At 42.8% G+C, this 16,561-nt stretch overlaps 1 protein-coding gene across 1 annotated transcript in view; it reads right to left on the minus strand.

Annotated features, from left to right (window-relative positions):
- Window positions 1-1,351: 1,351 nt before the first annotated feature.
- The window catches only part of GRM4 (glutamate metabotropic receptor 4), a 290,669-nt gene continuing 275,459 nt past the window's right edge, over window positions 1,352-16,561 (minus strand). The window contains exons 10-11 of the mRNA XM_053393018.1: window positions 12,954-13,200; window positions 1,352-2,274 (exon numbers count right to left, since the gene is read on the minus strand). Of these exons, the coding sequence (XP_053248993.1) occupies window positions 2,225-2,274; window positions 12,954-13,200 (297 nt within the window). The 3' untranslated portion in view covers window positions 1,352-2,224. The remainder of the gene's footprint in view (window positions 2,275-12,953; window positions 13,201-16,561) is intronic.

Consider the following 16,561-nt stretch of genomic DNA (forward strand, 5'->3'; position numbering starts at 1 on the left):
TGGGGGGGGCGGGGGCTGGCAGTGCTTGTTATCGCTACAAAACCTTGCGTCCTGGTGGCAAAGCCATTATGTACAAGGGTGACCTCGAGCGTCAGCCACTGGAAAGAAATGTGACAGGCAACCCAGCAAAGGACAAGGTGGTGTGGTTGAGAAATGAGGAGAGAAACACCACTAGGACCATACAACCTGGCAATCAGATGGGGAGCCATGTCTCTCAAGCTCTCTAGGGCCTTGAAACTGATGGGCACCAGCCTACCATCCACATTAGAGTGAATGGGAATGCCTTGTTTATATAGAAACTCCATATTTGCACTGGAGTTTCCATGGGCCTTATTTGAATATGAACCTTAGAGCTCTGATTTCCAAACTACAGTACAGTGGTACCTCAGGTTACATACGCTTCAGGTTACAGACTCCGCTAATCCAGAAATAGTGCTTCAGGTTAAGAACTTTGCTTCAGGATGAGAACAGAAATTGGGCTCCGGCGGCACAGCAGCAGCAGGAGGCCCCATTAGCTAAAGTGGTTCTTCAGGTTAAGAACAGTTTCAGGTTAAGCACGGACCTCCAGAACGAATTAAGTACTTAACCTGAGGTACCACTGTACAATGATCCATAGTATTTGACCCATAAAGTTCACATTTCAGAGCACTTCTTGTTCTCAGAGACATTGTTTAGTAATAACTTGTGTTTTGCAAAGGTTTTCCCTTTGATTTTTCTAGCTGAACTTTGCACTGACCACTGCTGAGAATGACACCGAGGGTGAATTTAGCTTAACTCACGGGTGGGTTGGGACCCCCTACTGGATTGAAGCCTGACTGACCAAAGCTGAACTGAAAAGGCAACATTTCCACTATGTGAGAATGCATGTTTAGGTGTAAAATGGGTACCAGGTTTGAAAATACTGTACTGCAGATAATACAGGCTATCAGCGTCAACCATTGCATCTAGACTCATTAAATGGTTGAAGTTGAGGATATTTAACTGGTCACTTTACAGAATCAAGATATCCCAACAAAAGCATTTTTCCCCCAGTCCACATTCCACTGAACTAAATGGAACTAAACTCATACCTTGGTTCTAATCCATATGCTCCTGTCGGTCTTGTGAAAAGATCTCCACTTGGAACATCCAAAACAGATGGTTGCTGCATCCAACTCTGACAGTGTCATAACACTCACCTGTTCCATTTAGAGGAAGGGAGGGTGCTATATTCAGGATTATAGTGTGCATCTCCTTCAGATGATTGTGTCAAAGGTGATTATAGATATTGTATTATGTAATGAATGACCCTGTAATTTACTTTTGTAAAGCAACACTTCCTTAGACCTACAGAGCCACACACAGACCAACATTAAGCAAGGAAATGCAACTCCTGAGTGCAAAACCATGGTTTTTATTAGAAATATTCTGGTATAAAAATGATCATGCTCTACACATCGTCATCGAATAATTCATAAACATCCAGGCACTGAACTTTTGAATTTTTTTGTGTTTTTTATCTTTTTTTGATTGGTCAGTACATTAAAGCAGACATATTTCAATCCATATGATCATCACATACATTAATTTACCACCTATAGAAATCAGCACTTTGAACACAGTCTAGGTTTTGTTTTCACTTTTGTTGTTGTTGTTGTTGATGGTTGTTTTTTCCCCCCAAGGAATTTTTATTATTTTTGCAACACAGAATTTGATAAGGAGGAGAGAGGGAAGACAGAAGGGAAAGCAAGGTGGGAAGAGGTCAGAAGACAGGAATGGAAAAGAAAAGAAAAAAATGAGAGAAAACGAAAGACTCTTCACAACCACAAACCATCTCACTATTTTTAAGGGGGGGGGGAAGAATAAAAGGGATTTTTTTTCTTTTGCCAAGATACAGGAATTTTTAAAAAAAACAAACCCAAAAAGTTGCTAAAGGTCTGTCACCTTCTTTCCACCTGGTGTGTTGTTCAACCCCATTGGCCTCTCCCTCCAATGGAAGGCAAATATTTCACGTGGGGTGTGTTGATTGATTCTTCCCTCTACTGTTGGTGGCCATCTTCCAAAATAGCTGCCTCCAGCAGCCCAGTTATCAGAAACAGGCACCCTTGATGAGTTCTTGGAATCACATTTTTTCTTGCACCCTCTCCACCACCATGACGTCATCTGTGCTGAGGGGCTCAACTCCACTTTCTTGTTCCTCCTCTTCAGCAGCCCTTTTCCCGTGGCCAGTTGCCACTGGCTGGTTTTAAATTGCGTGGTTGCTATAGCTGACGTAAGTCTGTTTGGTAGCCAGAGCTGGAAGGCAAGAAAAGCCACACATGAAGCATCATTCATTAATTTTCTCCTCTTTTCTTCCCCCAAATATAGAACCTTACGCTTAACCTTCATACTAGACCTGGAAGGTGCTATGTTCTGTGCCTCTCATTATCAAAACTAGAGGTACCAAAGAGGTGAACTTGGGCTGCCTTTGCCTTTTAATGGTTGAACCCTAAACACAGCACAAAGCAAGAGCAGCTGCTTGGACTCAGTCAAATATGGGCATTCTTTAACCTTCAGGTCACTATTCCTCCCCCGTCTTCACAGAGGTCCGACTTAATGGTCCCAGACTGGCTTTCAGACCATTTTCGGCAAAGAATCCACAAATCTCTTAAAGAGACCAGCTCATCTTGGGTTGAACTGCCGTCCTCTGTATTGGCAGAGATAAGAAATGTCCAATCCAATAAATAAATAAATCCCCAAACCCTAACGTTGTGGAGCCTGGCTTAGTCCTGGGGAGAATTTTTCACAGCTCAACCCCACCTATTGGGTGAGAATCAGAGGGACTGATAGAGCTGAGCAAAGGCAATATAAGATTCGTGTGAGCAGCAGTGTTTGGAGAATAGGGCTTGCACTGAGCAATTTACTTCTCCCCTGGGGTGTAATACGCATTAAACTGCAAAAGATAAAAGAAGGGAGAAAAGAAAAAGAAATCATTTCCCTGGTTTTTACTTCAGGCACTGGAGTCTGTGATGAGTTGCTCTTAATTAAATACCCACTTCCAGACAGGAAGCTGACTTTTGCAAGATAACAGATTAACCTCCCTTATGGACATTAGAACAGGAGAGCCGGTCCCCTGATCCTCCTCATATTACTCCAGATAAAGAAGGGTGGAAATTAGTCACATTTTGAGTACCAGAGGGCTTAAAATGGATGGGTGGAGCAGCTTCAGTCTTGTGATAGATTTCACATGTAGCCACACTAGCAAGGAGTCTTCTCAAAGTTTACAAGGAACAGAGACAGAGGGTTTTATTTTGAAAGAGTACAATGCTGAATCACCCAAACACTAGATATTGCTGCTGTCTCCTTACCTGCCTGGTGTGCTTTGCAAATTATTATTATTATTATTGTTGTTGTTGTTGTTGTTGTTGTTGTTGTTATTTCCAGTGCTAATGTGAAAACTAAAGGCCAGTATTGTAATGCTGATGTTAAAAACTTCGGTGCATCCACATTTGGGATACAGTGTGCCGTTCCAGTCATCCAGTCTCAAATCTGAGCTGGGAAGGTACAGAAAAGGTTGACCAAATTGATGAGGATGTTGAAGCATCTTCCCTATGAGAAAAGGCTGGAGTGTGTGTGTGTGTTAGAAAAAGAACAACTAAAGGAGGTGGGGATCTGAGAGATGTTTCTCATGCAGACATACAGTTTGTGGCTCTGAGAAGCAGACTACTGAATTAGTTGGACCTTTGGTCTGATCCAGTGGGGAAGGTCTTACGTTGTCACATGGTCTAGGCAAGTCAAATATAGATGCAAAATCAAACCGAGTTTTTAAAAGCAGACTAGAATTTCCTGGGTTTTTTTTTAATTCTGCAGCCACATCACTATACACAAGCCAATTTCCCTTTCTCTTACTAGCTCTGCAGCGGTGGACTCCTGTCACTCCCCATATTGCTAACTGGCAGAGGGGTACCAGTATTTAATTTCTAACAGGGCACCATCTATGCAGTATTCCTGGGATCTCCCCAGCCCCCTGTCTGACAAGGCTAATGCAGGCAGCACAAGCTGAATGGTGCTGCTTTTTCTCCACCTGTGATGATGCCTCCCTGACAAATGAACCTTATTGAAGATTTCAGGCACTGTTATCCTCAGATAACGATTAGATGGGCCATAAGAAATCAGAGCTGACAGCGCTATTTGTTAGCCACAGTGTTTTCATAGCCAATCTGCCTGCAATCAAGCTCTGTAAATTATTTATTCTCTTGTTTATTTAAAGATACGTGACCTGCCATTGACAGAGTGAAAAATGTCCCTTCCTTCCCATGCTGACAACTCCATAGCATCTCCTGTCCTTGGTGTTAACAATGTGATCAGTCTCTGATATTCTCCCACAAGCTGCCTTGGCATTTGTATAGCCCGTCATGCCAGCTTCCATTTGGGCTGAGTTGTCGCATTCCAAACGTGAAGCACATGCAAGCACAAGGTACCGCAGACTGGGAAATGGCTTCGTTCTCTGTGTTGCGCACTAGTGAGCAACACTGCCAAGTGCAGAGAAACAGATCCAACCCTTCCCAGCACTGAGGAGTGTGGTGACAATGGAAGATGACAAAAACTCATGGCTTGACCAACGTTCAGCCAAGCCCCAGAGGCAACTGTGGATGCTGAGTCCGTGGGAGATGGCAGTCAAATTCAACAAATGTATACTTTTGATATAGTAAGTTTAGGGGCCAACTACCACAGATCTGAAAATTGCTAGACAGCCAGATTCAGACCACTGGAATGTAATTGGTGGAGAGCATGGGTGCCAGCTTGAATAAAATATTGGGGCCCCAGGTAAGACTCACTCCATATAACCAGTCACATGATGCAGCTCACACACGTGATATGAATGGCAATGCCCATCAATTTTGGGGGCCCCCAGCCCCTTCAAATATTTTATTGAGGGGGCTGAAGGGACCGCTGCCCCAGGAGTTGGCTCCTATGGTAAAGAGAGAGCTCTGTATGATGTCATTTCCTGTTTTCAGTGGTAGGAAGAAATGAGAAATATAAATCCTTCTTCTTCTTCTTCTTCTTCTTCTTCTTCTTCTTCTTCTTCTTCTTCTTCCTCTCTCTCTCTCTCTCTCTCTCTCTCTCTGCTCTTTTCTTCAACCAACAACAGGGGCAGATGTGTTTCTGCTTGCCTGAAACTGGTTATATAGTAAATATCAGTATTTTACTTGCATACTTTTTACTGATGCCTTTGCTGTGAAGCAATGCAAGACGATTAAGTCAATCTAATTTCAAAACCTACTTTACAAGCCTGGTTAAGCTGCATAGGAATGGAAAAGCCAGTTTACTTTGTTAGCTGGACTTGCTCAGAAAGGGAGACTTTGCTGCCAAAGCTTCTATTTTGCTTCCAAGGATGGGATTTTAAAATTCTGTTTAATCCACATGCATGGGAAACTGGAGTGATAAATTGTAATTAATATATCCTCTCCTACCCATCAAAAGCCATCCCACAGAGTCATTGGTTAGCATGTCTGCATTTTACCTTGCCTCGACCCCCACCTGGGCCTTTCAAAAGTAAGTGGCCTACCAGGGAACAACTTGGCTTTTCTGGTCAACATAATAGGTTCCGCTGTTCTAAATAATGCCTGTCGCTGGGGAACATGAACGAGAGAAGGCTACTGTGCTTATGTTGCCACTCCTGCAGCCCCCACATCACTTTGCAAGATGTTGAGGGCTGAACTTCTAAAGCAGGGAAACTCTCCTATTCAAGTGAGTTCCTTGCATGTTTTAGAAGAATTGTGGAAGAGAAGGATTCTAAATTACTAGGGGTTCCCACTTAGGAGGAAGAAAGGCAGGAAAGTGCCGGGGGGGGGAGGGATCCCTGGCATTCACCTCCACCCCAGCTTCCCAGTCCACCAGGGGGGAGGCAACACTTGCCCCACCCTGGGTGCCCGCAAACCACAGTACACCACTGACCAGCTCATTCCTACTCTTCCCTGCATGAAATGGTAAGAGGAGGGGAGAGGATGACATGAATCTCTGCCATCTGCTCCATTCTGGATGCAGAGCCCTTTCCCCATGGTCTGCATATGCTAATTACGCATGATGCTCCTAGCAGTTCATTTCTGCGTGGGAGCCCTTCTCTTTAATCCCACATCTGTATAGACTGGCTGTGTTTACTTGACTTGACAAGAAGGCCTTCTGCGTAAGTTCTAATGTGTTCTCTTCCTGATTATTGCTTTCTGTTTTAAGAATGTAAAAAGAGCCCTGTTGGATCAGATCAAGGATCCATCAAGCCCAGTGTTTTGTTTCCCACAATGACTAACCAGAAGCTTCTGGGAAGCTGACAAGCAGGGCATAGCAACAGCATCCCCTGCTATTTGCCCCCCTCCAGCATCTGGTGTTCAGAGGCGTACTGCCTGAACACGAAACAACACTTAGCTACAGACAAGTGAATAGCTCAGTCCAGTTTGCATTTAAAGGCAAAATGTGAATCGAAACACAGCCATCCTTTGCAATTCATGCTTTTCTGAATTTTGTAATACAGTTTGCCAACCAACTCAGGTGTACAATAATACATATACTGGATGAAGTGTGCATAGAAAGGAATATGTTAGTAAAAATCTTACAAAAATGTGAAGAAATGAAGGTTGGAAATATGAGAAATGGAGATAAACTGAAACTGACACATCTCTACCATTAGCTACCATTGCTAATAGCCAATAATAGGCATCTGCCAGAAATTTGCCTGATTTCTTTTTAAAGCCACCTAAAGACAATGTGGGAGATCCTTGATCAGATCTCCTGCCATGGTTGTTTTTGGCTTAAAAACAACAATGTTATGTGCATTTATGAAATGAATCAGGACTGTTGTACTGGTATTGGCTTAGACCTTTTCCTTCCACTGCTTCTCCAATTTAAAACCACTACCCAGATAGTAAAAAAAGACTGGCACAATATGGATATTTATGTTCTCTCCCCCACCAACAGTTGCTAATAGTAGCTTTGGTGAGGTAAGAGAGATTTAAATTAAGGTAATGGAAGAGAGAGAAAGAGTTAAATCCCTTCTCCCAAGACAGTGACCCAATCTAATTTCTGTCCCCCTGACTCCTTTAAATTTAAAAAACAAATGTTGGGAGATGTGATCCTGGATCTCCCCTTTGGTTGACCTAAATTAAAGATTCCCAAGATTCATTTGGATGATTCCAAATGAGAGAGAGAGAATACTCTATGTCCAATTTCATCACACCATGCGTACATTTATAAACTTATATGCCATTTTTCAACAAGTTGTCAAAGTTGTTTTCAAACATCTGAATCTTTTATTTTTTTATGAACTATAAAGCCCCACATGTTTTAACCTTTCCACAAAGATTGCTCCATGGCATAAAACTCAACACACATTGACCACCCTTAGCTCAAAAGTAAGTCATGCCCTACTACAGGACTGCATAACCTGAGTTTTCTTTTAAATTGGCTTTTATTATGATTCATCTAATAGCTCTCAATAGTTGTGCAATGATGCATTTGCAGGATACCAGAATCACACTCCACATGCATAGTAACGATAATGTTACTATAACTTTGATGTCTAATTTGTTGGATGTCTGTTCACATACTATCTAAAAGCATCACTAGCTGATAAAATTTCACCTCTTCAGATTGTTACAGTTTGAAGAGGGAACAGCTTTAAGAGGCTTAAGAGCCTCAGCCAGAATCGCCCCTAAGGAAAAACGTTAATACTCAAAATGTGTTGTGCAGTAAATTTGCCTTCTGTGCACCTTCTGAGGCCTCCCCGCTTACTTTCCCACATTTGATACCTTCCCTTATTTCCTTTGTTTATTTAGTTTGAAGGATGGCAGCCTTGTCCCCTCAAATCTGTCTACACTGATGCCCAGTTGTTTTCAGTGCAGGTCAGATATATACTAATGGAGCTTCACACAAAATCATCTAAAGCAGGCCAAAGTCAGGAAGCTTTTGTAACGGCAACAGCAATTTACAGGCACCTAGCACCTTTCATCTTAAGATCTCAAAGTACATAGTAAAGGCGAATTTATTGATATGGGTGATTCATAATCCGATTAAATGGAAACCCACCAGCAGACTGTTAGGGAAGCTGGAGGAAGACAGAAGAGAGGGACAAACACTGAGGATTAAGCCAGTGGAAATGTAGCTATTAAAACAGTACAAAGCTGCTAGACAACCTCCTCCCTTTTAGAGTTTGGTTACTATAGAGTCAGTCACACAGTAGGGGCTTGCATAAGCAATGCCCGTGGACTGTTAGGCCAGAAAATACATTTTCTCAGATTCTCTGTAAGCAAAAGATCTGATTTTTTTTTTAACATGGAGCCTTTTGTTCCCTGTGAACATTCCTGCCTGCTGACTGCTCACAGCTTTACGGATGGAGAAGTGGAAGACCTCTGCTGGGCCATCGCCACCCCGTTTCCTCCAGTGTCTGCAGCAGCAGAGTAGATCTGTAACATGCCCCAGCTGGAACTTTAGACAGCAGGGACACTAGTACTATGTTTCTTGCAACCTTCAGATGCCGACAGTCACCTGACAAGCATCGCAGCTGGATGAAAGGAAAAGAGGCTTTTGCAAGAAGGATGCTAAGGACCCAGAGCAAGGCAAATATGAAAGGAGGGTGGGTTGCCTTCTTTGTTGATGTGCATCTGGTCTACAAAACATGCAAGAGGTGCCCAAGGCCTTTTGCCTCACAGTAGATTGTTTTCATATGAAAAGATGAGAAATTCAGACAGTATAAAAGAGCAGAATTCTCCAGTTAGCTCTGCCATTCATGCAGCTACTGGTTGTGGTATGGAGGCAGGAAGAAAACCATAGTGACACTCCAGTGAACAAGGCCACATGAGTTATTTATTTGTATATGTCAGCATGTGCTATACCAGTGGGATGAGTTGGAAGAGCTTTTGTGACCTCATATGGCTCACAGCCTACAGCTATTTTGTCCACAATCTGTGCTGGCAGTAATTTTTCAGGGGGAAAGAAAAGAAAAGAAAAGAAAGACAAATGGAATGTTTACCAATAGATGGGAGTATTATTATTTTTTTACCATAAACTCACAACCATGACTATGAATTAATATGATGGAAGATCCCACTTGGACTACTGCAATGCGCTCTATGTGGGGCTACCTTTGAAGCTGACTCGGAAACTGCAATTAATCCAGAATGTGGCAGCTAGACTGGTAACTGGGAGTGGCTGCCGAGACCATTTAACACTGGTCCTGAGAGACCTGCTTTGGCTCCCAGTACGTTTCCAAGCACAATTCAAAGTGTTGGTGATGAACTTTAAGGCCCTAAATGGCCTCGGTCCTGTTTACCCGAGGGACGCACGTGGCACTGTGGGTAAACCACAGAGCCTAGGACTTGCTGATCAGAAGGTCGGCGGTTCGAATCTCCGCAAGGGGGTAAGCTCCCATTGCTTGGTCCCTGCTCCTGCCAACCTAGCAGTTCGAAAGCACGTCAAAGTGCAAGTAGATAAATAGGTACCGCTCCGGCGGGAAGATAAACGGCGTTTCCGTGCGCTGCTCTGGTTCGCCAGAAGCTGCTTAGTCATGCTAGCCACATGACCCGGAAGCTGTACGCTGGCTCCCTCGGCCAATAAAGCAAGATGAGCACCGCAACCCCAGAGTCGGTCATGACTGGACCTAATGGTCAGGGGTCCCTTTACCTTTTACCTTTACCTGTATACCCGAAGGAGCATCTCCAGCCCCATTGTTCAGCCCGGACATTGAGGTCCAGTGCCAAGGGCCTTCTGGTGGTTCCCTCACTGCAAGAAGTGAAATTACAGGGAACCAGGCAGAGGGCCTTCTCGGTAGTGGCGCCCACCCTGTGCAACGCCCTCCCATCAGATGTCAAGGAAATAAACAACTATCTGACTTTTAGAAGACATCTGAAGGCAGCCCTGTTTAGGGTAGTTTTTAATGTTTAATGCTGTATTGTGTTTTTAACATTCGGTTGGGAGCCGCCCAGAGTGGCTGGGGAAACCCAGCCAGATGGGCAGGGTATAAATAATATATTAGTAGTAGAAGTAGTATTACTACTACTACTACTATTATTATATACACTGGGGTGGGGGTGATGCCTGTAGCGCTGTCTATTCTCCTGGGAAAATGTTGACAGGTTTCCTTCTGCCTTTGATATGGGGGGTCTGATTAATAATGTGGTAGGATATGTTCATTTTAAGCTGCAGAGAATGGATAAATTTTCAGCAAGCTTCTTTTGTTACTGGGAAGGCCATGGAAGAAGACGGATCATTTCCTTACAAGTGCTTTTCTGATAAAATATCAGAAAAATATGTGTGACTCTCATTTAGGAAGGTTATGCAGGAAGGTAATTCCCAGCTCCCAGAAAGCTGCATTTAGCAAAATCTAGAAGCCAGTGACCCAAACTTGCACCTTGAAATGAAGAACTGCTAACCCTTTCTAGGTGGCATTGTATGCATATTAAGACACAAGTGTTCAGGACTTATGTATGAAGAAAGTCATATTGAAAACCACCATGAATTGAAGTAGCACATAGATGTAATAATGTAAAAAATATCACTGAATCTCTTAACTCCAACTTACTCTGCTTACCTAGATTGCTGTTCTTGTAGAGGCAGAAATGGGATGGGAGAATGAGGTGGGGGAGAAAAGCCTCCCTTTCTCCATTGCACTGCTAGGTGTGCGCGCAAGCAAGTAGAAAGTGTGGAAGTTCAAAGGGAGGCTAAAGGCAGAATCAGACCCGCCTGTGCTGCAAATGACATCATCAAGGTGTGACAGAGTCCAAACTGAGCTCACAAGTAGCCAAACTATATTCCCAATTGTGAGGAAAACAGCTCAGTTGCCTTTGCTAAATTCTAAATGCAAGTGCCCTGTCGCTAACTCAGAGAGGGGCTCAAATGGAAGAGCATATTGAGACACTTGGCAATGGAGCATGGGTACTGAATTGCTCTCAAGAAAACTTGGTTCTTTTGCTTACACTTCAGCTACTGGTTCAAGTGTCCATTTATGGAGAGAGCTGAACTTGGACTGCTGCCAAAAACAGAAGTTCTGCTTTGAGTTTCCCTTCCCTTCATTAACAGATAGTGCAACTTTCTCCCCCCAGCCCCAATGTAAGCATATGGGAGAACAAATATATGGGGGCTTTCTGGGAGTGGGGGGGGGAGGGGGGAAGTCAGCATGTAGCTGTGCTCTATAAAAAGTTCCTCTCTGCAAGTGCAGCCCAATCACAGAAGACAACAACGTTATTATATTACTGCCACCCTATTTTGCAAATATAACATTTAGATTTCCCCTAATTTGGAGTGTTTGTGGTTTTTTTCCAGGATTTGCACCCATGCCTATTTCAGAGGGTAGAGTTGAAGAATGTGTACACACACACACACACACACACACACACACATTTTCAAAAGCAATGAGCTCTGCAGCCTCCATTGAAAGCAACAGGAGTTCCAGGTAATTGGTACTTCAGAACATCAGGCCGTGCTGGTTTTGCTATTCTTCTAAGCACTGCTGAATTTCACAAGGGTTCCCATCCCAAGGGAGAAAGGGGAGGGTTGCCATGGAAACAGATTTCTAAGGGGGGGAAATACGCCCAATTTCTCTTGTCTTTGTTCTAGGTTTGGCAGAACGTGCTGCATACATATACTGAAACTATAAGAGTCAAGCTACACATTACACTGAGCATTCACATCTTAATGTACACATTTACATATTTAAGCATTTAACATCAAACTATGTATTGCATTTTTTAAAGTATGCGTAGCACTGGACGCTTTCTTTTTATAGGAAAAAAAGCAGCTGTGCAGGGGCCTGATCCTGATCAGGACTGCAACATTGTAGCCCTTTCCTTCCCATACATGTTTGCTTCCTATGCTGTTTTCTCACTGAAAATCTACCAGAGTGCTTAATTACTCTCAAAGATGATATTTGCAGGAAACGGCACAGCCAGAGGATCTGTCAGAGCAATCAGGGTATTATCAATGTTCACTGGGGAAACAGCACAGGGCAGAAAACATTAGTCCAGGGTTCCTCAACCTCTGCCCTCCAGATGTTTTGAGACTACAATTCCCATCATCCCTGACCACTGGTCCTGCTAGGTAGGGATCATGGGAGTTGTAGGCCAAAAAACATCTGGAGGGCCAAGTTTGAGGAAGTCTGCATTAGCCCCCCTTTCCCACATGCCAGAGTCCTGATCCAGATGTATATGGCTACTTTCCCCCCGAAAAAGAGAAAGTGGCAGTGCTAAGTATGCTTTTAAAAATGTTTGCTTGGCATAACATGTTTCTGACCTCAATGACCACTGGCAGGATTATGTGATCTCCTGTAAGCCATGCTACACACGACATAAGTAGGGAAACATGCCAAACAAGGTTTCTTTAAACCACTTTGTAAATCAGCAGATTGGAAGATTTTAGGCTTGTGGGACCAACTTTGTTTTTCACTAAAACCCTGAGGTCTGCCAACAAGAACCAGCTACACAATAGGAGCCCAGGAAGGTGGACACAGAATTGCACAAGGTGCCTCTGTGCATATACTTGGTCTTCATACACAATTTTACTCCTGTTCAGCCCCCCCACCCCCAACTTTCTTGACTTCAGCAACCTAGGGTTTTTTGTTTTGTTTTGTTTTGCTACTGTTAAACCATTGAGATTCAGAAACCTCTATACAGTATCTTTCAATCTAACTTCTGTGCAACCCAGTGATCCTCCTTTATTTTGTGTGTCTTCCACAGACCCTTCAGATGTCCTTTATTCTGAACATGTGAAATTTCATATGATAGGCCTCCCATACTTTAAAACTTATAGAGGTAGCTGCAAATCTAGAACACAGAAATTCCGTGCCTTGGCTATGAATTCATTTAGCCAGCTTTCTTGAGCTCTGTCACCCTCCTTTGCAATATGAGCACACTGCTCTCCCTTACTGCGTTGTTTTACTTGAGTTCACAATTAGAGGGAGATGTTTTAAAGGGGGCAAGGCAACATGGACTCAGGTGAGTTTAGAAGGTTACCTTGTGTTTCCAGATTTTCACACAGTTCCGATTTGGCCTCTCCATTGGGGCGGAAGCCTCCTTTCTGAGTAAATTTGTTGGACATTGTGGCTGCTGTCACAACTGCCTTGAGGCTGCGCTTTCGTTTGGGCACATTTTGCTCTGGGTGGAAGAGGATGATGTAGACTTTGGGCATGTAGAGCATACCCAATGAGACAGAGGCGCTTAGGCTCACCGAGATGGTCAACGTCGTGGTCTGAATGTACATCTGAAAGACATAAGAAAACAGACTCAGCTCTGAAACCTACTTCCTAAAATATCACAACCACCTGAAAGTTTCTTTGTTGTCTGTGGGCAGAGTTGCTTGGAGCAAAACCAGGCAAGAGATGAGCATGTTTCAATTAATCTGAGTGGAAGAATTAATTAACTGAATATTTATTTCTAGTAGCAAAAATGGTCCTCGGAGATTGCTTTCACGACACACATAACTTATGGATGACCTTACCCCTTCCAATACAAATACATCATACAAACTAGTGTTAGTTATAGGGGTCAGCAAATCTGTCAATTTCAGTTTCTCATTCCTCTAATCTTAAATTCAATCCTCTTCATTTACATATCCATAAGATAATTTTCAAAGCATTTTAGTGTGAATGTTTCTTAATATGTATACTTTACATGGAATGGTGCCTAATATACACGGTTTTGTAAAGTTTCCCCCCAATATATAACATTTTAATGCTATTTTCACTAATATATGCATTTTCATGCACACTGTGGAGGACTGTGTTTTGGTTTGTCAATTGTTTCAGAAAAGTGCCAAATAACTCGGTTTGCATTTAAGAGTGAAATGAATTGAATTTCTTATGCATCCTAGTTGGTTTTTTTAAGCAAACCTCCCCCTTGATCCAATAACTTAAATCTGAAAATATAACTCAAGAATAGGATATTACATTTACAGCCCCGCTTTCCTTCTATGATGCAATTCAAGGTGGTATTTATAGGATTCCCAGATAATCTTCCATTTCATCCTGCATTGGTCAGACCTATACCTGCTTGGTTCTCATAAGGTTGCAGTGTCGTGGGCCTTCAGAGACTGCCCGGTGGCCAGAATGCAGAAATAATGCCTGTCCAACACTATTCGTAGCACATTAAATAGGGCAGAGTTTAGTTGTGCTTTCCTTCCATGCCATCTCAGAAGCTTTATAACTTTACAACATCTAAAACAGCCCCATTAAAATGAAAAGATAAAATACACCAATGCTTCATCAATATTGAGTCCTATCACATATTGCCAGTCTCAGTAAGAGGACAATTTGTAAGTTACCAAGGGAAGATGATCCCAGAGTTCAGGTGGCAAATATATTCAAGGAATTCTCCTGAATAGTAGGATTGTCTAACAATTAAAAAAAAAATACTTGCTTAAATGTAAATAAACTTTCACATTACCAAACCTAAATACGGGCGTATTTTTGACAAAGTGAAGGAAGTATGAGATGATTTTCAACTTAAGCGAAAGCTACCATTCATAATTAGAAGGTAAACACCCAAGGCTTCATTTTCATTCCCTGTAACAGTAACATACCAGAATCAAAATAACCACCAAAAATAAACAACTTGCAGATCCACAAATTCAAATTTTGCCCACATTAAAATTGGGTGCTGTCAATTGATCAATGAAGCTTTAGCAGACTATGTTATAGATAGGCAGTTGCAGCTCTACTGAATAGCTATAGAAAGGAGTGGTTGCTGGACTCTAGCTCGCATCAAATTATTTGGCCTTGCTAACTAGGGAGCTAGAATCCAGCAACATGTGGAGGGCCACAGCTTATCCACCTCTGCTACAGAGTGTTTGTGATACTTTGTTGTATTGCAAAGCTAAGACACACTGTTGCACAAGGGATATTTTTGCATAACATTCCCTTTTGTTGCATCCACAAAAGCATCTTAGCTGCACTTCCTTCATCCTCTCACCTTTTACATTAATTCCATGGCAGTAAAAAAGGAGCTGAGATACATTGCAATCACAGAAACATTGTATGGGTGGGTATCCCCCCTCCCATTTTAAGCCTCTCCTCCGGATTCCATGCATTGCCCCTCCCATCCCAGAGTATGCGGGAAAACCCTTTCTCCTTTTAACAGGTAATTCTCATTCACCAGCTCGCTTCCTGAGCCGTTGTAATGTTAGTCACATATTACACACCGACGTAGCCTTTCTGCAGTCAAAACTAATTTCACGCTCACTGTCCAGGACTAACGGTGACAGATGTTTTGCAAAATGAAAGCCCATTAATCTGACTGTAGAATAATCCATTTTTCTATGGAAAGGGCCTGGCAGGCATCTCGCAAATGGGGGATGTGTAAATCAGATAGCACCAGGAAGAGAAGCTCTCTTCATTTTGCCCAATCACAGAGAGGTGGCAGGGATGGGCAATTCTTCAACACTTCAAATGACAAGTCATCCTCTACTGGTTTGTCCCCCACCCTCTTTATACGGTTGCATGGTGAATCTCTATCACACATTGAGTAACATCATACAAGATCCACATTTTATTCTTTGTTATTTGTCTTTACTAAAATTTTGGATCCATCCTACTAGAGCTATGCCAAAACATTTCAAACTTTCCATTTTTTCCTGGGGAAAAATAAGGCTGGTATGGAGGGTGGGGGATAGATTTCTTTAAAAATTTACAGGAAGGGTTGCTGCTTATCTTATTTAACCTTAGGAGGTGACCAAGGGTTTTCCATTTTTCCTTTCTTTCTTTTATTAAAAGCTCCATGCCATGGAATAAGCCCCTGTCTACAACTTCCCACCAGCTGAATTCCTGAGAATGCCTTGGGGTCAACACTACATCAAGGTGCAGGAAGCAACTCAATGGTCTCTCTACAGCTTCCTGCCAACTACACTTCATGATTAGATCCAGTAACATAAGCAGAAACATCATTCCAAAAGTGTTAAGGAAACTTCTTCCTCCGACTGCCACATCCAACAAGAAGATCACAGAACACGCCCCCCCCCCACACACACGCACACATTTTTGGAGGGGGCATTTCCAGCTCAGTCATACAGTCTACAAGTTGCTAATCAGGGTAGAGACTAGGACTAAAGTTTGTATAGATCTTTTCCCTACACACCATCTTCCTTATAGAAGCCACCTGTCACCACATTTTGGGGTTGGGTTGCAATCATCTTGATAGAAAAGAGAGGTGGCTCCAGGTAAAATACAATGAGCTGGGCCAAGAAGGAGTATGGTAGATTTGTGAGACACACCCTGAATGTTGGCAGGTTCTCTCTAGGCCCGTTTCAAAAATAAACAAAGGCCTCCATTTTGGGCTGCTCCCATTCCCAAGGCTTCTTCATGGGCACAGTCTAATGGTGGAACAACTAGCATACATCATTGTAGGTATGGTGGTGTGCACATGTTCATGCAGAGGTAGCTTTATAAAGAGAAGGGGTTTCTTTTGGGGGGGATATAGTGCTTATAGTGGGAGACTAAGATGACAGGCTACGCTACTTGTTCCATCCTCACTATGCTTAAAGATTCTAATGACAGGTTGGGCAGATGATGGACAGGCAAATCTTAGGGCGGGTATTTGCTCCCACCTTCTCTTCCCAGCTCCAGTACTGC

This window comes from Podarcis raffonei, chromosome 6 (assembly GCF_027172205.1).
Source record: "Podarcis raffonei isolate rPodRaf1 chromosome 6, rPodRaf1.pri, whole genome shotgun sequence".
Classification (NCBI taxonomy): Eukaryota; Metazoa; Chordata; class Lepidosauria; order Squamata; family Lacertidae; genus Podarcis; species Podarcis raffonei.